A 21337-nucleotide genomic window follows, 5' to 3' on the forward strand; every position below is an offset into this window, starting at 1 on the left:
CAGCAACCCTGGGGGGGGGGGGTTGTCCCCCAGCAACCAATCTCACTTGCCATGAAAGTGGCCACGCCACTTCTGGAAGTCCCATGGCCACTTCCGGAAGCGGTGCGGTCACTTTTGCTGGCAGCCCCACTCCCCGGCTGGCACTTGCAGGGGTGGGCACTGGCGCTCCCACCTGCTCCCCTGCTGGCTGGCTAAATAGGGAGCACAGCCTGGCAAGGGGTGCACCAGTGCTCTCAGGGGGTGCACGTGCACCCCTTTGCACCCCCTACGCATCACCACTGTCTGTTAGGTTTGGGAGAATGCCTCAAGTCTAAATATTTCACACACGTTTCCTCTGTTGAACTCACAGTGGGAGGGAAACATTTAATAGAAAATGAAATATGCAATTGCATTTTAAAATATATAACCTGGTTTAAATAACATTTTAATTTCACCATACAGGCTTCCATAAACAGAGCCTCATTATGCTTGTGCATTAGTGGTTAAGTAAAAAGTAGTTCTTCAGTGTTTGCAGGCTGTATTGCAAAACTAGATATGTATTACCAGAGTTGACAGCAGTATTGCACTGCATATTAAACTGCTAGGAAAAAAAACAATCCATATTCTCAGCATCCTTTTTAGTGTAATGATTTAATAATAAATATTCTTTATGCTACAAGTAGGAATACACAGGTTATTACACAACATGTTTTCAGGTAATGATTTAAACTGGGGTTTACATGTCTTCTGCCATGCCGTCTACCATCACCCTATGCACAGACACAAAGTGATCAAAGCCCGATTTGATGATGAATCGCAAATAGGTAGCTTGGCAATCAGGAAACTAAGGGAAAGGAAAAAAAAAAGTATTTAGCAGTATCAGCATCATTAGCAGAAACACATAAACTAGTACTGCCTAACCTTTTCGGCCTGCAGACTAGATAAGCGGTGCGTGGTTTGTCCACAGGCTGGATCTGGTCTGTGGGCCTGTGTGGCGAGGCTGGAGTCAAGCAGTGCTGTTGCGCCCTTTTGTGACCACCCAACTGCCGCTTCCCCTGGTCACTTGAGCCCTTCTCCCACCCACCAGCCACACCTTGATGTTCGGAAAGAATAAGTTGGGTGGCTGCCCAAGGCCCAGACAGAACCCAGTGCACTATCAAGCCACTCTCTTTTGAAGTCTTCAGATACCAGGCACCTTAAGGACTGTGTTCAGGACCTCTGACCTCCCCAGCAGTCACACCCATGCCTTGCAGGTGTTACCACTAGTTACCACTGCAGAGCTATTTGCCCTACTCATGTTATGGCCCTTCAGGCCTCAGAGGCCATGTAGGAGCCTCATCCCTCTTGGCCTTGGTTCCTTTTATCTAGCTGGGTTCTTGTACCTTAGGCCTGCTACCTGGGACCTTGGCTTCTGGGCCCAGCCCCCTAGGCTGCCACCAATTTGGCTTGTATATGGTCCTGGCAAGGCCTATGCTCCTGTGCCTCTCGTTCCCAATATCCCTGCCCCTTAATGGGGTTCAGAGCTCAGTGTGCCCCAAGGCACCCTACCATGTGGCCTCTTCTCCCTTTTTGTATGCCTGGTCCTCCAATCTAACTACAGTAACAGCTGCCTTAACCAGCACTTTGCAAGCCGGCATGCTCTACTAACTGGCATGCTGGCTTGTAAGGTAAAAGTGAAACCAGAAGTGCCCACCGTGGCACTTCCATTTTTGCCGAGCCCCCATGGCCTGGGGCAAAGCAGCCTGTGCTGTCAAGCCCCCATGGCCCGGGGCATAGCAGTCTGCATGGGGCCTGCTGCCCTGTCCCTTGGGGCCTGCGGGAGGGGCAGTGATGCCACAGACGTGGCGGGAAAAGTGGTGGCCCAAACAGGCAAAGACACCTGTTCCGGCTTCTCAGTTAACAGGCATATTTTGTTATCCAGCACCCCCCATTCCCCATGGGTGCCAGATAACAAAGCTTTTGCTGTATAACATAAAAGCAGGCTATTGCCTTAACCAAAACCTCCCTACTTTGGGTAAGCAAGCATCATGAAAGAAAAAGGGAAGCTGTCACTTTAATAAAACCATTCCCACTCTGGGTAACAAACATAAAGGGTAATAAACTTAGCTATTGCTTTAAATAAAGCACTTTCCTCACTCTGGGTAAATGCCAGAGCCATCCTCCCCCGAGTTCTCACCACTCTGCTTATGGTGTCCAGGATCCTGCAAGGCTTCTTGAGCAGCTGCTCTCTCCCCCAAGCACACAGCTTCTGGCAAGGGCAGGCCTACCTCGAAGGTGTTTCCCTTATCTATCCACAGGTGCTCCTTATCTGAGACAGGTGAGTCCCCAGCTCACACAAGTGTTTGCCCTTAGGGCTAACGACCCATTAGGTCTTCTCCGGTGCTGCTTGGGTCTGCACCCTTATTTCAGCAGCTCCGTTACTGCCTGATTCAGCATGTGGTACTGGCCACATTGGGGCCTGATGCGGCCATACTGAAACAGCCTGGCCAGGATGGATGCAACTGTATGGGGCCAAAGCCAAACGCAGCCCCTCAGCAACAGCCCAGCCAAGGCCCAATGCAACTGGCTGGGAATGGCTTGACCAGGACCCAATCCTGCACAATTTTTGACCCTGGCCAGGCTGTTTCTGCGTAGCTGGATTGGACTCCAACTTGATCCAGCCATGCAGGAACAGGGCTCAATCCCTTTGTGCAGAGTCAGCCTGGCCAGGGCAATTCCGATGTGTGGGGCTTGGAAATTTGGTGGTGAAGGAGCAGTGGTAGTATTAATTGCCACCGCTCCCACTGAATCAAATTTCTGGACAGGAGGGGAGACCCACAAGCCAGATGACATGGCTTCGTGGGCTGGATATGGCCTGCAGGCTAGGGATTGATAACGCCTGATGTAAACAATTAAAATGTAGCAGAAGAGTGTAGAAATTTAGATGTGTCAATTTTCTACATTGCATGTATAGAAATAATAGCTATCTGGATTTTTATACTGTGGTATACAAACGCCTGCCAGGCATAATGGCAGAGTGATTAAGACGTCTTATTACAGGTCTAGAGGATGAGTCTGAGTGCTAATTAGGACTTGTGCCAAAGTCTACCCCAGATGACCCAGCTGGTCATTCAGACTGGGGAGTCAAAAGCAGTCTCCTATACCCAAGACCCTAAAAATTTAGTTTTGATTTAGTGTACTTCAATATATCTTTGTCAAACTAGTCATCCTAATGCACACACCATTAATATTGCAGGTACTCACTGAAAATTCTTCCGTTTGAAGCTCCCCTTCTGAATAATGAAGATCTAAAAAATAAATTTTACAGAAAATAAGTAAGCAAGCAAATATCCAGGTCTGTCATAAGTTTCAATTGGATTTGAGAGTTCGTAGGAGCTGAAGATTTGCAAGGCTTACAGTGGGTTTAAAAACTATTCTCAACAAGGTGATACAAGAGTTCAAATTTAATAACAAAAACTAAGATTAATTAACAAAAATTAATTTAACGTTTTTAAAATGTCCTTAGGGAGATACAGAAACAACTCCCTTAACATAATGTACTATGTTCCATTATACCATTTAGATATGCTTTTGATTTTGAGTATGAAAAAACTGTAGTTGTATGACATAACCATAAAGAATGTGTTGATTTTCCATTATGCCAAGATTTTCACTTAATATCAGATGGAACCAACATAAAACCTACAAACAATTATGCATGAAGTATCTATTCAAAAGAGCAGGTCCACTGAAATCAATGGGATTGCTCCCAGAAGAAATTACTTACATAAATAATTGTGAGATTAGGTGCACGGTATACCAGGTTATACCATTTTGAAACAAAAGATGGATTCCTATTTGTTCAAACAGCAAAGACTCTAAAAGTCATCTAAACGTACATCAAATAAATACAAATTGTGAGAAACTAAAAAAAAAAAAAAAAAAAAAGCCTCTGCCCCATCCCCAAATGCCTGAGTACAAAAAAGCATCAACCTTAATATTATCCTATTGCAGGTTCTTATTCTCACAGAAAAGCTTTGACTAGAAAAGTGCTAACTATTCATTACTAAGAAGTGGTATAGCAATAGGAAGACATAATTCCAAAAGGTTTTCACATACAATTTTTACTATGGATTTACAGCGCTTTACTTCATTAAAATTGATTTAAGTGTATCAGTAGAAATATACAATGAGAATCCTTTCCAATACATCATATTTTCTCACATTTTTTCCAAAAAGTAGATGTTGGAAATTGGAGTGCAATTATATGAAAGAAGTACAGAAAGAGCAGTTTCTGCCACTTACCAGGCAAAAGCCAAAGTCTGCACTGATCTATACAGAGCAGAAACTGCTTCTACTCAGTTACTTAATACAAGGAAATATGTGGTTTTCTTAATTCTGCTTTTCAAAAATAAGGTGCATATTTTATTTTGGGGCACACTGTATGCAAGAAAATACAACATCACATACATTATATAAACTTGATTCTCAGATGCATAAAGATCAACACAATTCCTAGACAATCAGAGCTATTGCATATTTGGTTACTCACCTTTTTCAACACACTTCTCGAAATCTACTGGATCCATAGATAAGCTTTTTTCAATCCTTATAGTCTGCACTGAAATATGTTTAAAAAAAATTCAGTATAGACTTAGCATAGAAGCTGACTTTGTATCATATTACTATTTTACAAACACCATCACTTTAAATCTTCAAAGACTTTTACAAACATTAATCAATTAATCACACTATTAATCAATTAATCACACTATATCCATTATGGTAGGTAGGTAATGATCTTCTCATTACCCTCAGGAAAACTGAAAAATAAAATATAAATGATTGGTCTAAGATAAGCTAAAACTAGAGTTCCTACTGCCTTGTCTGAAGCCCAATTTTTCTGATTACAGAAATTTGAAAAAATCTAAACAAAGGAAACAGAACATCATTCCCTTAAACTAAAAAATAAAATTAATACAGAAAATTATACATACATTATTTATGGAACTTCTGGAAGCAAATAATATATTATTAATAGTTACCATTAATAAGGTAAACAGATTGGTACATTAAGATTACATTAGCTACGATAAAATTACAAAGGCTAAGTATCTTCAGGCCTTGGGGCATAAATAATTAGCAGCTCAAGTTTTCCTACTCCATGTATTCCATATATATAAATCTGTATAGATAAGGGCTTAATCTGTCTGTCTGTCTGTCCATAACACACTTGGGGGAGGTAGCTCCCGGTGGGGCATGGCTCCAGCCAGTGCTGCGTCAAGAACGCCCATCAAGAATGACGGGTGGGGCGTGACTCCAGTGGAGTGGGCCAGGCAGAGCAGCCAGGTAGATGGGGGGGGCAGATGCAGAGTGGCGGGAGAGGGGGGTGGCACAGGGCCGGACGCGGAGCAGCAAGGGGGGAAGGTGTACAGTCAGACACGGAATTGGGGGGGAGAGGGGATGCACGACGTGGCAGAGCTGGGTAGTGGGTGGCAGTGGCAGCCACCGCGTGCAAGCTTCCTCCCCCCCCACACCTGGGAGGCGGCAGCTGTGCAGAGTGGTGGGTGGGGGTGCTCTGTCCCCGCCTGCCCCTCACCCCCGCCCCGTCATTCTGGATGGCCAATTTGCTAGACATAACAAAATGCACAACGGTCACTGGTATCGAGAGGTTTCATCTTTTTCTGATAGGTCCAAAGAAGTTCATGCAAAATTTTAGAGTTAAAGGACTGTAGGTTGGCTCATCTCTCAGCTTGTGACGTAGGTATAGAATATGACTATTGTGAACATAAATGTGCACTGTATTCTTACCTAAGTAACATAGGATCGTGAGTTTGCTGAATCTTATACATTTATGGAAACTGATAATGAATTCCTGAGGAAACATTCCTGTTGTCGTCCAAAACGTTTCTGAATTTCTGTTGTTAAAAAAATTACAAGTTTTATTTAAAATATTAAGATATATTTATAAAATACTGATATCTGCAAAGTAATTTATATTTATTTGTTTTAAAAAGTCACAGCTACGGATCCAATACAACATCCATGATCGCTACATTTTCTCTTTCTCCTTTGAAAGCTTTTGGTTCCTCTACTACTCTCAAGTGTGTTCATCACACTTGGTCTAATAAAAGATACCACATCTACCCAAAGAACCTTGCCTGCCTTTATCACAGAACATTTGCAAATACCTGAATCTGATTTCTCATTGGCCACTCCATTCTAAAGTTTGAGTTTCAAGGGCCGTCATATAGAGACCCTGTTTAGATTAATTTTGTCAGTATTCTTTTCACAGAAAGAATCATAAAGTAGTAGGGTAGGAAGGGACCTCTGGAGGTACAACTTCCTGCTCAAGGCAGGATTTTCCCTAAACCATCCCAGTCAAATGCCTGTCATATTTGCATATTTCTTTCTTGAGACTTTTTTCCATTGCATTCCATGAAAATCACAAATATGTCTACTGCTGTGAGGTCATGCATGCCATATATCACAGTTGACCTGCCTACTATCTAAATGGTCAGCCGTAGGTTATAACTATCATGAATGTTGCAGCAGCCAGGCCTTGCAAATGCAGGTGCCTAGAACTTCTTCTAACTACGCAACATTAGGCCTGATTTTTCTAAGATTTACACATATGTCTAATTTCATACACTGTCCATAATCTTCTGTTAAAGTCTTAAATATGTACTATATGCAAGGAAAGAAATCCCACAAAGAGATCCGCAAGAAATAGAGAATTAAGCTACAAACTCTACTTCCAGTTAGGTTTATCATTTACTGGTACTTTAAACAAAAGGGAAGTGGCAACTAAGGGCCATATAGTGTTTTCAGAATGCATGCATGGATTAACTTCAGTTAATGAACTGCACCCTACAACCTCAGACACTATTTCATAGTTGGTAGGGTCAGAAGGGACCTGAGCAGATCATCAAGTCCGACCCCCTGCCATGGGCAGGAAAGAATGCTGGGGTCAAACGACCTTGGCTAGGTGATTATCTTAGGAGCGAGCACCACTTCCCTTGGAAGTTGGTTCCAGATACTAGCCGCCCAGTTTTAAGTACTTTGAAAAAACCCTTTTCAGGAATGATTGTGTTCTGGGTGTGAACTGGGGTCACATACAGTGAAGGAGGCTAAAATTGGTAGGAAGAACGTCTTTCTAATTCGTTGCAGAAATTTGACAATTTTATTAGTGAATGAGGCAAGGGACTGCAGAAAAAGAAAAGCTGGATGATGAATGGCTAAGGCAGTTGAATGCTGCGCAGCCTCTTGTGTGATGCTGGGCAAATCACTACAACCAAACTTTTAAAAAATTGTTAGTATCTGTGTGTTTCTTATTTTCTGGGTGCCCTACTTAAGCATCCTCATACTGAGCATGCACATCTCAAATTGAAATCAGTGATAGCTATGCTTCAAATGCACCAAGTGCTATCAAATGCTAAGTATTTTGAAAAATCAGACCCTTGGGGTTTCAACCTGGGCATCCAAAATCAGAAGAGACTTTTAAACTTAATCATTCTGTGCATCTGTTCCCCACCTGTAAAATAGGGGTAATAACCTGACCTCCCTCTGCTGTTCTGAAAACAAAGCATTATTTGTGAAGCACTCGGATACTACAGCAACGAACACCACAGAAAAGCCTAGGAAAATAATAATTCTGCCTTCAGAGCATGTTTTAAATTGTGTACAGTAAATAAAACAGAGTCCCACCCTCAGCAATGAAAGTACACACTAGCATCTCATTAAGCACTGTCTATTCCACATGCTGATTAAGGCATGGAAACGTAATTAAGCTCTACTGTCATCTCTATGCACAAAGGAGTCAAATTAAGGCTACCCAGAGAACCTTAATTCTGGAATTTTAAAGCTTTTTAATGCTTGGCTTTATCTTAATATTATTTTATTGTAATGTGTATGTGTACATGTATAATATATACAGGGGTATAGGTCGTAGCCATGTTGGTTTATTTAAACCCGAAAGCTGGCTTACTAAGAATTTTTCCAACTACTTGAGTTGGTCTAACAAAAGGTATCAGATTTACCCAAAGAGCCTTGTCTGTATAATATACACCGTGATACAAAATCCAGTGACAAAATAAGGCATGTCTGTGACACAAAAGCAGCTGATGCAACCACTTTCACCTAGGCAGAGCTAAACAGCAACACTTACCCATCAATGATGTTTTCAGGGGGATATTTTTCATCGCTTGATGTGGCTAAAATAACTTCAGCTCCTTCAGAACTCAGACACGGGTCTCTTAACTTCATCCTGTCTCATTGATCTGCATGAGATTTAGAAACAAATCAAAGGCTGTTGGACTATCGCTGAATGGGAGAGTCACAGAGTTGCCTAGCAGCCAGTTCAGTCCCTAACAGGACTCAGAGCGGGGCGTGGGTTACACTCTCAGGAGAGACACTCGGCCTCTGCTTTCGACAGCTGGTATTTCTTGAGTTACAATCAAAACAGTCCCCATGCACCGCTCTGCTGCCGGCAAATGGTTCCTCTTCCGAAACAAGCACAGCTGCTCGTAGTTCATAGCGTGCTCCTTGTAAGCGTGTTCAGAAAGGCTTTTGATGCACTTAAAGCACACACTTTTTTTAACCTATAACTACATTTTTTTTTTTTTAATATGTCCCTGTCTCAGGCCAAATCTAATAGCCATTATTAAGTTGGCATCCTCTGTGCAAATCCCAGGCCTAAAAGCTTGAGAGTTCAGATTATGCTTGATTTACTAATATTGAAGAAAATATTTTTGAAAGCCCGAGAGTATTTACTGCAGCGCAACCAAATCATCCACAGCCCTATTGAATTGAACAAGGCTCGGGCATTATATTACTGCAAGGTTTTGTTGCGTGAACATCTCAGCTGCTTTCCAAATTCATTGTGACGTTGTCAGACTTTGTTATTTAGTATTTTGACTGCCATTTCCCCTTTAGTACATGGTCAGCGTCCCTGTTTCTCTCCCGTTGGCTATAACAGGCCCCGATCCTGCACGGCAGCGCGACGGCGGGAGAGATCTTTGCCAACATCGTATTATCACAGGAGCCGCAGCACGAGAAAAGGTAGTTAAAAAACAAAAGAGTATGTGGTTTGGGGCTGAACACCAGCTTGCGAAGTCCTCTGTGAAACTGGAAACAGCGGAAGACGTAGGAGTTGTAGCGACGAGTGGCAGGAGCGCTGCAGCACGGCACCAACGGGGGAAACACTTGTGGACAAGCGATCGCTAGTGACAAACCATCGCCACCAGTACCGCACCGCACGCAAGCCATCGCCACCAGTGTTTCTATCTCCACGCCGTTTTCCAAGCATTCATTTACACGGACTGCAAAAGGTTCAAGACCGAAACACCGGGCCTCTCCGCACACGGCAGCCGTGGCACCGAGCGCTCGGTCCCAGGACAGCGCCGTCCTCGCGGGCAGCCCCTCACTTCGAGGACGGCTTGTCCCAAATGGAAAACACCACCTCGGCGGCCACCCGGGCACCCTCCCCGGCTCCTGGCAGACCTTTTGTGGTGGGGCCCCCTTCTCCTCAGAGACAGTGGTCGTGATTGTCACCACTTTCGGGCCCCGCGTGTGTCGGGCCCTGCCCGGGTGCGCTGCTGAGGGAGGCGGAGCCGGGGGAGGACAAGGAGGAGGAGGAGGAGGCCTCTTGGCCGCCATCCTCCTCCTCCTCCCGCCATGTCGGCGGGGCCGCCCAAGGGCTTCTCGGTGGAGCTGCGTCTGAGCGGGGAGGACGAGGGCGCGCGGCGGCGGCAGCGCTCGGGGCCCTTCGTCTTCACCTACACGGCCGAGGGCAGCCTGCGCTACTCGGCCAAGCCGCTCTTCGGCCTGGCGCTGGCCTACGTGGCGGCGCGCGTGGAGCGGCTCGACTCGCTCGTCGGCTTCCCCGAGCCCGTGGCCGAGCAGCTCTTCGCGGCCGCCGAGGCCCGGCGCAAGTTCGCGGAGCCCGGCGACGGCCTGCGCGCCCTGCGCACCTTCACCCGCGCCTACGGCGCCCGCGTCCTGCGCGCCCTCTGCCTCCGCGGCAGGTCCGCGCCGCACCGCACCCGCACCGCACCGCACCGCGCCGGGGGTGGGCCCGGCCCGGCCCGGCCCGGCCCGGGGGGTGGCTCTTCCCTCCCGGGGAGACCCGCAGCGTGCGCCCAGGGGAGCTCCCGGGGTGGCCACACGCGCGGGCGGGCGGGCGGGGCACTGCGGGGGAGGAGGTGCACGACGCCGGCCCGAAACCGTGCGGTTCACGACGGGTTTTGCTGAGGGGAAACTTGGTTTAACTGTGTTTGTGCCCGAAAGCATGCGATTAAGGACTTATTTTTTTTGCAAGGGAAACTTGTGTCGGCGTCGGGTTTTTGTGCCCGAAAGCGTGCGATTAAAGACTGGTTTTTTTGTGAGGGAAACCTGTGTTGGTTTTAGGGTGTTTGTGCCCGAACGCTTACAATTAAAGACTTTTTTTCTGTGAGCAAAACCTGTATTGGTTTTAGGGCGTTTCTGCCCGAAAGCATGCGATTAAAGACTGGTTTTTTTGTGAGGGAAACCTGTGTTGGTTTTCGGGTGTTTGTGCCCAAACGCTTGCGATTAAAGACTGTTTTTTGTGAGGAAAACCTGTATTGGTTTTAGGGCGTTTCTGCCCGAAAGCATGCGATTAAAGACTGTTTTTTTTGTGAGGGAAACCTGTGTTGGTTTTCGGGTGTTTGTGCCCAAACGCTTACAATTAAAGACCCTTTTTTTTGCAAGGGAAACCTGTATTGGTTTTATGGCGTTTGTGCCCGAAAGCGTGCGATTAAAGACTGGGTTTTTTTTGGTGAGAAAAACCTGTGTTGGTTTTAGGGCATTTGTGGCCAAACGCTTACAATTAAAGACTTTTTTCTGTGAGGAAAACCTGTGTTGATCTAGGGTGTTTGTGCCCAAAAGCTTGCGATTAAAGACAGGTTTCCCTCGCAAAAAAATGGTCTTTAATCGCAAGCTTTTGGGCACAAACACCCTAGATCAACACAGGTTTTCCCTCACAGAAAAAAGTCTTTAATTGTAAGCGTTTGGACACAAATGCTCTAAAACTAATACAGGTTTCCCTCGGAAAAAAATGGTATTGGTTTTAGGGTGTTTGTGCCCGAAAGCTTGTGATTAAAGACTTTTCTTTCAAGGAAAACCTGTATTGGTTTTAGGGTGTTTATGCCCTCAAAAGCTTGCAATTAAAGACATGTTTTTGCGAGGGAAACCTGTATTGCTTTTAGGGTGCTTGTACCCAAAAGCATACGATGTAAAGAAAAAAAATTTTTGGTCTAGGGTGTTTGTGCCCGAAAGCTTCAATTAAGGAAATGTTTTTGCAAGGGACGCTTGTATTAATCTAGGGCGTTTGTGCCCGAAAGCTTGCAAGTAAAGATTTCTTTTTTTGCGAGTGAAACCTGTGTTGGTCAGGGGGTGTTAGTGCCCGAAAGCTTGCAATTAAAGATTTTTTATTTTTTTTTTTTTGAAAGATCTTGTTGGTCTAATAAAAGAGATCCCCTCCGTCCACGAGCTCCGATAGGACTTGAATTCAAGGCTTTGTTTCATTAACCATTCTCCTGTCTCTTCCCCCCCCCTCCCCCCCCCCCAAAAAAAAAAAAAAAAAAAGCATAGGTGCATTTCTATTATTTCGGTCTCATTTTATGGATGCCAGATCCTTTGGCCTGCTCTGCTGCTCCTGACATCTTGTTGTTGTAGAATAAATGCTAGCATAGAGGGCATTGCATGCTCATTTCTTGGAGGTATCATTGAATCTGGGGTTGTGTGAGCCATCGAGTGTCGTAGGTAAACAGCACGAGGTGTAATTCTTGGGCCTGTGATGCAGAAACGTAACTCGGGTAATCTTCCAAATCTGCGTTACTCCATTTTGCAACCTCAACTGAAGCATTAGGTGAATAGTTCTGTTTTTAACAAAACTCGTTATAATTAAGTAGTACTTGTGTAGAAAGGGCCTTTAAAAACTAATCCTCACAGTATTCATGTGAAGTATAAGTTAAATTTAAAAAGTACAGTGGAAGCCAGACACATAAGACCCCTTTTTTCCATAGCATGGGTCCTAGAGCACGTGGCATCTATCTTTAAACAAAAGCCAATTAACTCTAGCTGAGCTAGGGTTCAGCTATAACAATTTTATTGCTGGTCTACTCGTGAGTTAGGTTTTAAAAGGGGAAGGAGAGCTGCTGTAGTAGGGAGTTTGACTCCCCCTTAGGTAAGACCTCTACATGGTCACAAAACATCAGACATGGCAAGTAAAGATGCTGGAATTAGACTAATCCCAGCTAGAGAAACTTGTTATTCAGGAACAGCCACTTTGGAAATGCATTAAGCAAAATCAAAAAAGGACACATTTATTTTGGAGCAAGTGTCCATACATAGAGTTACTCAAAAGTAGCTATTACACGTAAAATATATGCCCTATCTTATTCTGTTACAAAGTTGATGTGCAAATGAGACCCTAATAGTGGTCTCTACAAATTATTTCATAGAATTTCATAGACATTAGGGTGGAAGAGACCTCAAGAGATCATCAAGTCCAGCCCCCTGCCCAAAGGGCAGGAAGTCAGCAGGGGTCATAGGATCCCAGCAAGACAGACAAATTAGAAGGTCTGTTTATCAGTTATATAGCGGATACTTCTGGAATCGAAGCAGAGGCTTAGTGCCGTGAAACCATGTGTGTGCTGCATGGTTTCAGCAGGGATGACCAAGGTACAGGTCACAGATCTGTCATCTGGCCTATGGCACTCCCCCTGGGCCTGGAAATTTGACAGTGTGGCAAGTGGTGGCAGCGTTAATTGGCACAGCTCTCAGAGCTGCGGCAGTCGATGCTGCCGCCTTTCATCCCGTCATAGATTTCTGGACCACAGATCTAGAGCTGCATCATCTGGCCTGTGGGGCTGGAAATTTGGCGGTAGGAGGAACAGCAGCTATTGGGGCTCTGAGAGCCACGGCAATTAACACTGCTGCTGCCAATTCTAGCCCTGTGGGCCACATGAGTCGGGCACCAGTGGACTACATTACGGCTAGGTAATGAAGACTGATTGCTTGTTTTGGGTGTTTTCCACTTGCAGAGCAGCCTGGCTGCTTGTGTTACACCAGGGAGCATTCAGAGTACTTGGCACTTTGTAGGACTGTTATATTTAATGCACCTAAATGTTGATTACTTTTTCCCTTTTCAGATACCTGGTTATTTCTGAAAAACTTGAAGAAATTAAATCTTTCAGAGAACTGACCTGCTTGGATCTTTCCTGCTGCAAACTTGGAGATGAACACGAATTGCTAGAACATCTCACCAAGGAAGCTCTATCCAGGTACCAGTTTAGTAACATATGTAACCAGTGGCAACCTTTGCTTTTCTGCAGGGAATTCAGAGTCATGCTGCATGTCCTTTAAAAGAAAGTTTCACAGGTAGTAAGATAGAAACTAGTGGGGTTTTTAATTGTTCATAAAAACTGTTCGGCGGGGGAATACCCATCAAAACTAAACGCACGCAAACTATCATTCAAAGCATATATTTAACATTAAAAGTAATTCTTTAGCTTTGTAAGAGTAGAAATAAAAGTATTCTGCTGGCCAACGCATAGACCAAGTAGTTTTATATTTCATTTTCTGTTCATAGCCTTAAGCACTGCAAACCTTAGTGTTTCCAACAGTTACAGATTTATCCTATTAAATTTATTATTTTCCTGGGTGAGAAACGTTATCAAAATAATGTTAACTATATCAGTAGATAAGTGTGCTATATGCCAGCATGAGACGTTTTTAATTTTTGCACTGTATTTCCTAAAATGATATATAACTACTAAAATTAGAAATTTGTGCAACTTTCTCAGATAAGTTAATCACTTAATTCTGTTTAACTAATAACTGTTGCTACTTTAAACTTCCACATAAGTTATTCAAGATCTTGTTTTGGAAGATGCAATGGAAGTACACCTCTAGATCTTTGTGGGTTTTATTTTTTTTCTAGCGTGCAGTACCTCCTTTTACGTTTAAGAAGCATCCCCACAATCTTCTACTAGTTTTGTCTTTTCTTATTTGTCAAGCAAAGATTTTTCTTCCCTAATTTTGAATGGAGTTGAAATTGGCAAGACTAGTTATGTTTCATAACTTCAATTTATAGAGAACCTTACGGCCCGTGTCAAGAAATCTTTGTGTTCCAATATTGCCTGTGTCAGCAGAACTCTGGAAATAGTGTGTTGGGTAATAGTTTCTGCTGAGCCAGCAATGGGAACATAACACTTGTTAGCCTTACCAAAAGAGGCTTTTTTTGTTCAGTGGTCCTTTTAATATCACTAAAGAAATGACAGATTGATGGGATGATTGGAAAAAAATTCTGAGTTTGTACATTAAAATCTAAGAGTTTTCTTAAGAAGTCCTAGGTAATAACTTTCTATTTTTCATCTTAGTGTAACAAGGCTCCTCCTGAAGGATAACTGTTTATCTGATGCAGGCCTTCGCAAAATGACAGCACCAGTACGAGTAATGAAAAGGGGACTTGAAAATCTTTCTGTGCTAGATTTGTCTTGTAAGTGTACCAAAGTGTCTCATGGTTTAAGTATAGAAATAAGCCATGCTCCTTCTGATCTAGTTAACTCCTATTTATGACTGAAAGGATATAATGAAACAAAATGAACCCCTAAATCAGAAGTGGTTAAGCAAGGCCTTTTGTTAACATCTGCTAGGAACCACAGATTGAACCTGCAGTCCCATCCAGATAACATTAAATTAATGGAATTTTACCAGTGAAGTCAGTAGAAGAGTAAGGTTAAATCCCTATCTGATATAAATGCAAGGCTTGAATATCTCTGCAGTCTAGCATGGAACTTGAATTAGCCATTCCTTTTCCTGCTTACATGTATTTTTGAGAGACCTTAACCTTCACTATATGGAAGTGATTTGTTATTGAATTCATAATCTGGGGGCAGTGAAGGACGCCAAGATTGAATAAGAATCCCCATGAGGAGATTGGGGTAGGTAGAGAATAGAGGTGGGAAATGTGGATGAAGAGGAACTACTAGAGGGGCTTGGTTGGAAAGAGAAGCAGAAAGGAAGAAGACTCAAGGGGTCCTTGGGACTGACTGGGCAGGAAGCATCAAGCAGCAAACCTAGAACTTGCTCGGGTTTAGGAGAACACAACTGGGGCTAGGAGTGGGTAGAGAGGGCAGGGAAACGAGGGGAATGGGCATAAAAGTGTGTCCACTGTCTCTAGTGGGTTATGGAATAGAGAAAATCCCACACAATTTACTGATTCGTTTTGATGCACTGGCTGGGGGAGTAGTTAGTTGATTGCACGATTTCACAATGATTACACACTTAATTCATACAACACAATTTTATTTTAAAATTCTTTGCTACGTATATAACACTGCTTAGCTTTAAGAAATACCACAAACATTAAGAACACAATAATTACATATATCAGAAACAATGCTCCGAACGCACTTCCTTTCCAAACAATGCTATAAGAATTAGTATTACAAAAACAACTACAATTACAACTAAAAGTTCAATATGAATCAATATTATTATTTTTCATAATATACTTACAATCCTAGAATTCCGAGAAGCCAAACACCTAAATATGGTTTCATTCCTCAGTAGTACAATTTAATGTGTTGGCCTCAGTAGTACGGTTCAATGGGCTCACCTCAGCAATATGATTCAATGGGCTGGCCTCAATACTGATAGGACTAAGTCCCCTTCCTTCAGTTCCTTTCGGGTGCTCTGCGGCTTCAGTGTGAACTAAGAGATTCGTGTTCACGGAGAGGGTGGTTCAGGTGATCAGTCTGATCCGGCCTATACTTGCGATTCTTCCTTCGTTGTTCTGCAAGTATAGTCACCTCCAATTTGGGAGAGTAGGTTACAGTTTTTATTGAGTGAGTTGCCATCCTGGGCCCCTCCTACCCAAACCTGTCATTACTCCCAAATATGGGCTCGGATCTTTCTTAACATATTCTTTTGCTTAGTAATTAGTTTCTTTCTTGACCATCCTAATTACTTTGGGGAATTTCCATATCACTGAATTGACTTTTTATTTCCAATCTTGTCAAAAGGCCCTAGGGTTTGATCTCTTGGAATTTGGGATATTTGCTTAAGGGTCATGTTTAGGTTCTCTTTGTTAAAAGGCCTCTAAAGATAAAATTCAAAAGTTAAGACTTTGAACAAAGTCAGGACCTTTCGCACGTAGACCAAAACAATGACCTAGATAAGGAAATAAATCTTGTCTTCTTCCTGAAACTGGCGAATGGGCAACCATTACAAACATTCAAACTATTTAATTCAATATGACATCCACTAGAGCCTCCTCCCCACCACAGCCTACACTGGAACCCCAGACACCAGAGTGTCGCCTTTTATTTGCTGTCAGATCTGTAAATTCCAGTGACCAAACATCCCACCCTCTGCAGTTCTAGTTCAGGTAGAGGGTGACTGTCTATTACTCGTTCAGTTCCTCCATTAGCTTGGGCAGCAGAGGTCTGTGCAGTAACTAAAGGTTCCAGCCAAGTTGATAAGTCATGTGTGTGTCAGTGATGCCACATGAGGGAATTAAACTTTTTAATCAGTTTGCCTTTTTTAAAACCATGTAAGTTGCACACAAAAAGCCATGTTAGAAAGCACTTAGTGTCAAGCGCACATATATTAGAGAATACCAGAGTTAAGGCTGCCTGAGCCACCTTAATTTAGCCCCTTAGTCGCATGCATTGTGTAGTCTTTAACTAAAGGATCACCTGTTTGTCTCATCAGAGGACAGACCAGTTCTCAGGATGCATTGGGTTTTTATAGTGAAAGGAGGTTTTTATCTGCAGGACCCCACCTTCATTTGTTACAGGGTATATTCAAGAGATTGTGGGGAGGGGAAGGGGCAAAAAGATTGTCTCATGGTTAAGGCACTTGAATGCTGCCCAGGATAGCTGGATTTTATTCCTGCTTCTTCCACATATGATGGTGGGTTAAGTCATTTATACTAATTTTCTTCATAGGAAATGTTTGATTGTGAGTTCTTTATTTTCTTCTCCTGACTTGAGACCTGGAGGTGTGATTTACAGAAATGTTGAGCTCTTTGAGCTGCAACTGAAGTCGGTAGAAGTTTGCTTTAAAGATACGTAATGCTGTAGACTGCTAAGATCCTATTTTTTTTCAAAAAACGTAACTTACACCCCTAATCTCAAATCAGGCAGTCAGAATTAGTATGTACTTTTAACTGTAATCACTGTTATTTTTTTTTTAAATGTTCTATCTATGAAGGGAATGATTTAGCTTCTCGAGGTGTATGCAACTCACTGGAGTGTTGTGAAAATGTAGGTTTTTTTTAGCAAATATTCAGTATTCATCAAAAAGTAGTATGTGAGTGTATACACATGGGGCTGGATTTTAAGGTTTCTCAAGAACATTTATTCTGGTACTTCCTAAATTCTGAGTGCTCAGCTTCACAAATTTAGGAGTATTTTTTTAATACAGTTTTTTGGTAGGATACTTATATAAACTCTACTTTTTAGATTTGTACATACACACATTCAAACTAATTTGGCCCAACTTAAACTGTTTTGAATTGTATTTGGATCTGAAGAGAAAAAATAAGTCAGGTTCAAGAAACTTTCAAAACCTGGAGGGTATAAAATACAATTGAAAATTTCCCAAAAATCACTTGAAAATTGTTTACTGTTGGAATAACTGGCTGGTTACCTATGACGTGTGTCTTTTCCCAGACCCACATCTGATTGTTTTAAGAATCTGTTTTGAAGAACAAATTTCTACTATCATGCAATTTAGCATGATAATCTATTTGTTTTCTTTATAGGTAACCCTAAAATCACTGATGTAGGAATTGGATATCTTCTTTCCTTCAGGAAGTTAAATTGCTTGGACATATCTGGAACAGGTCTCAAGGTAAAACCAAGCTTGTACTTGAGTCCATTACAAATATATGATTAAGTACTCCTCTACACAGTCTGCTTGTTTCTGTTTTTACTAGGACGTTAAGGCAGTTGTTCAGAGGATCGAGGTACAGCTGGGCCTTGTCCATTCAAAAGTACCACTGAAAGAATTTGATCATAGTACCTGCAAAACAGAGGGATGGGCAGAGCAGGTATGTTGTTTATTAGTTTGTCAGCCAAAATAACTGTGCACTTACTTCACTCACAAGCTGCTTCACATCTCTCAGAGAGGTCTTGATTGTCATCTAGCATGTACTTGTGAGAACACAGATGTTGTGAACTGCATAAAGAATATGTTTTGCAGTCTTACATGCCAGAAGTAGCCTCCCAAAGACTGCACTCAAGATTCCTGGGAACCTAGACCAGGAATTTATTTTACATAATAAATCAGATTGCAGCTTTTCTCAATTTCATAACAATGAACTTGGGTATACGACTGGCTCATGTCTGAGCTATGCAGAGTTTACCAAATAAGTTTCCTCTTCCTAACTGTCCATAGGGCCAAATACAGTGGACACCTATTAGGCTGAGCTCCATAAAAAATCTCATGTAGACAGGCAGTGGTGACCCCCTCTTAACCAGCATCCAAGTTGTTAAAACGCTCATCTTGGATATCGGAGACCGAGTAGAAGGCTTTTCTTTGTCTGAGGAGATTTGAAATTATTTTTCTCAGTTGTAGTTCTGTGCCCAGCTTCTAAACTGTTCTCGACTTCGGACCACTTTCATTCAAAATTACAATTTAGGACCCGTTTCTGCTCTCCTTTTCTAGTGTATAAAGAGGATCAGTATAATGGGGTACATCTCAAGTGCACACTTGCTGTGCCAGCACCGAGCTTCACTTGGACTAACTTACACCATACTTCTTGGCATGGAGTTTCGTGCTGGTGTCAGTAGGTGCTTCTGGTACCTGAGCTAGCTTGGAGATCTCTGCATCACTTTGCAGAGTGCAGCGTAGACTCTTACTGAATGTGTGACAGCTAGATTTGTTTCCTGCTTCTTTTGCTTCATATCAAACAGGGATTCTGTTGCAGTAAGGCAGTATTCAGAAGAACTGTGAAACGTTAGCAATGTAGACAAAATATTCCATTTAAAAGGATTTACAGAAAAACGAGTTGTTGCTGGAGTTTGGTATTTAGTCACTGAAAAGGTAAAAAAAAACTAGGGGTTGAAGTTTTGCTGATGCGCTTAGCTGCCTTTCTATATCTTTCTTGTAAGAAGCACTTTAACCATCCTTCTTTTCTTTCAGACCATTTTGCAGTGGGAACAGTTGGTCATGGAAGCCATCAAGCCGAAAAAAAACTTGCAGTGCAGAAGAGCAGCTAGACATTTCTGTATGTAACTTTGTGAAACCCTGCAGATACAGATACTATTCAAAGCCTGTTAAAACCAATGGAAACAAACTGAAGTGTGTATTAAGATAAGCAAAATCCTTACAGTATGAAATTTTGTAATTTTTTTGATTCAGTTAGCAAACAAGCTTAAGTGAATTTAAAAATGGAAATGTTTAAAAAATGTTGGAGATTTCTTTCCCTTCGTGAATGAAAGCAATTCAAATTCAACATGAATTCTCAAATTGTTTGGGTTGAGGTACACACGTAACTTTTAGCAGACTTTTGCCTGGCTTTAAATGCATGTGTATTGTTTTTTCTTCTAGATGGAAAGAGATGCAGAATAGAAGAACAAGTCACATGCACGTTGGTGGAGGTGGAAACAAAAGCAACTGGAAACCTGCAGTTCTATAAGGAGAAAACACAAAACTGCCATGCCCCTTTGTTGAAAAAGGAGGCTGCAGTTAGCCATGAATTGAAGAAAAATAAAAAGAGAGTTTTGGCTGAACAAGAGACAGAACGGACCTCAAAGCACATGTGCCTCACCATGGAAGACTGGGACTTGCTGAATAGCTATTGATTCAGAAAAAAGTTTCTTTCATGGCTGTTATATCAAACTGGATTCTCACGTGGAGAAAGGAGACTGACGTTATCCAGATGATCTGCTCATGATGGCATGGCAGCAAATTAATTTCTGCCCACGGTGCAGTAGGGAAGTGCCAGAGTGAAGGAGGAGGGACAATGGGGATTCTAATGTATATTTTCAATACATAATAATTTTTCAAATAAATATGTTGTTGTCATCCTTAAATAGTGCTGGAGACATGGATAATACCTAGAAGGAATTCATCGGCACTGCTATCTAAACTGCCTGAGCACCTCGGTAGCAGATGACTAGTCATCTCCACTGCCTCTGTTCTTCCCTTTAGCGATCTGGCAACTGTAGTAACAGCAGTTGAAACTGAAATTGGCTTGAGGTGAGAGAGACTAGTTTGCTTGGTTCTGCTGCTGATGTGGTGTCACACAACAGAGGCTGAATTCATCAGCATGATAGTAGTGGTGATTGATTTGTATATTTAAAATGCCTCGTGACTTGTCACAGTGCTATATAAATATTCCAAATCTTGTTATTTTAGTAGTGGTACTTAAATCTCAATTGTACACTTGTATCTAAAGTGTTCTGAAGGAACCCAATAACAAAGAAAGGATGAAACTAGAATAGCTGATGATAGGAATGAGAGGCATGCTCCTGGCACACATTCACTTCATGGCATGATGAAATCTGTTCCCTGATCCCATGGTTGGATGCATGATTTTGGGATTGGGCTCCAATCCCAGTCATACCATTAGTACTTGCCAGCACAGGGGGAGCCCAGTAAACCAGTGCAGTCCCAGGGTTAGGACTGACAATCAGCTGATTGTGGGTCCAAGCTGGGTCCAGTACAAGAACCCTGCCATACAGCCTGATGCAGTAACCTGGCCACACCTTCAACTAAAGGCATGATAGAAACCACCCAGAAAACTACTACACATTTTATGGAATAATTTTGTGGCTTATTCCCTATTTTAATACCCTTAACTGCATGGTTGTGCAGCTGGGTTACTACTGAACTGGTTAATCAGGTCTGCTAGGGGCCATAAAAAATAGCAATCATTAAGCATCAGCTATTTCAGAATTATAACAAAAATGCAATATCTTTTATTAAAATATTACTTAAACATTCTAAATGAAAAGTTGAAATATGGGAGAGAGATGGCAAGTTAGCTAGTCTCAAGATTAAACTTTAACTCTAAAATTGTAACTGCTGAAAAGCAGAATTAATGGCCATTATAAACCAATTACTTTTTCCTCTTCTCAACCTTGTGTGGTTTGCAACATGTTTAAGCTTGTATACACTGGATATAGATGAGTAGTGTTTATCCCAGTCTAAAAATGGCTTTATTGGGAAGCGTTTGTGCGGTATCGATAGATACTATTCAAAACTACACACAGAGTTCTGGTATGTAGAGTATCTAGAAGGGTTCTAAATTATCATACTACCTAAATCCAGGAAAATATAATTCTTGATATCTTGAGGCTTGCTGGTCATAGAAATACTGAGACCAAGAATTTCAAAAGCA

General features: G+C 42.4%; 2 protein-coding genes across 3 annotated transcripts; one reads left to right on the forward strand and one right to left on the reverse strand.

Annotated features, from left to right (window-relative positions):
• Nucleotides 1-611: 611 nt before the first annotated feature.
• Nucleotides 612-10012, reverse strand: IFT25 (intraflagellar transport 25). Of its 2 annotated transcripts, none has more exons than XM_059727852.1 (6): nucleotides 9930-10012; nucleotides 8126-8237; nucleotides 5770-5876; nucleotides 4511-4579; nucleotides 3223-3266; nucleotides 612-823 (listed from the first exon to the last, which is right to left on the reverse strand). In XM_059727852.1, exons 2-6 carry the CDS (start codon nucleotides 8221-8223, stop codon nucleotides 716-718), a joined length of 426 nt encoding a protein of 141 aa, XP_059583835.1. In that variant the 5' UTR covers nucleotides 8224-8237; nucleotides 9930-10012; the 3' UTR covers nucleotides 612-715. The 2 variants fall into 2 exon arrangements, with proteins under 2 accessions (XP_059583835.1, XP_059583836.1); XM_059727853.1 differs by lacking the exon at nucleotides 9930-10012 and adding an exon at nucleotides 9460-9554.
• On the forward strand, nucleotides 9607-20006 carry LRRC42 (leucine rich repeat containing 42). The gene is made up of 7 exons (XM_014598704.3): nucleotides 9607-9983; nucleotides 13131-13262; nucleotides 14361-14479; nucleotides 17753-17841; nucleotides 17927-18040; nucleotides 19135-19219; nucleotides 19543-20006. The coding sequence occupies exons 1-7, from the start codon at nucleotides 9634-9636 to the stop codon at nucleotides 19794-19796; spliced, it is 1143 nt and encodes a 380-aa protein (XP_014454190.1). The 5' UTR covers nucleotides 9607-9633; the 3' UTR covers nucleotides 19797-20006.
• The last annotated feature ends 1331 nt before the right edge of the window (nucleotides 20007-21337 follow it).

Source organism: Alligator mississippiensis, chromosome 5, assembly GCF_030867095.1.
Source record: "Alligator mississippiensis isolate rAllMis1 chromosome 5, rAllMis1, whole genome shotgun sequence".
NCBI classification, from domain to species: Eukaryota; Metazoa; Chordata; order Crocodylia; family Alligatoridae; genus Alligator; species Alligator mississippiensis.

What these genes read in the sequence shown, in the direction of transcription:
- LRRC42 (XM_014598704.3), top strand. Translation starts at nt 9,634, where the DNA reads ATGTCGGCGGGGCCGCCCAAGGGCTTCTCGGTGGAGCTGCGTCTGAGC. An exon ending in TTCTGTGCTAGATTTGTCTT is followed by an intron (nt 14,480 to 17,752) that starts GTAAGTGTACCA and finishes TTTTCTTTATAG; the next exon opens with GTAACCCTAAAATCACTGAT. An exon ending in TATCTGGAACAGGTCTCAAG is followed by an intron (nt 17,842 to 17,926) that starts GTAAAACCAAGC and finishes TGTTTTTACTAG; the next exon opens with GACGTTAAGGCAGTTGTTCA.
- IFT25 (XM_059727852.1), bottom strand. Translation starts at nt 8,223, where the DNA reads ATGAAGTTAAGAGACCCGTGTCTGAGTTCTGAAGGAGCTGAAGTTATT. An exon ending in CACGATCCTATGTTACTTAG is followed by an intron (nt 4,580 to 5,769) that starts GTAAGAATACAG and finishes AACATATTTCAG; the next exon opens with TGCAGACTATAAGGATTGAA. An exon ending in TTCAAACGGAAGAATTTTCA is followed by an intron (nt 824 to 3,222) that starts GTGAGTACCTGC and finishes CCTTTCCCTTAG; the next exon opens with TTTCCTGATTGCCAAGCTAC.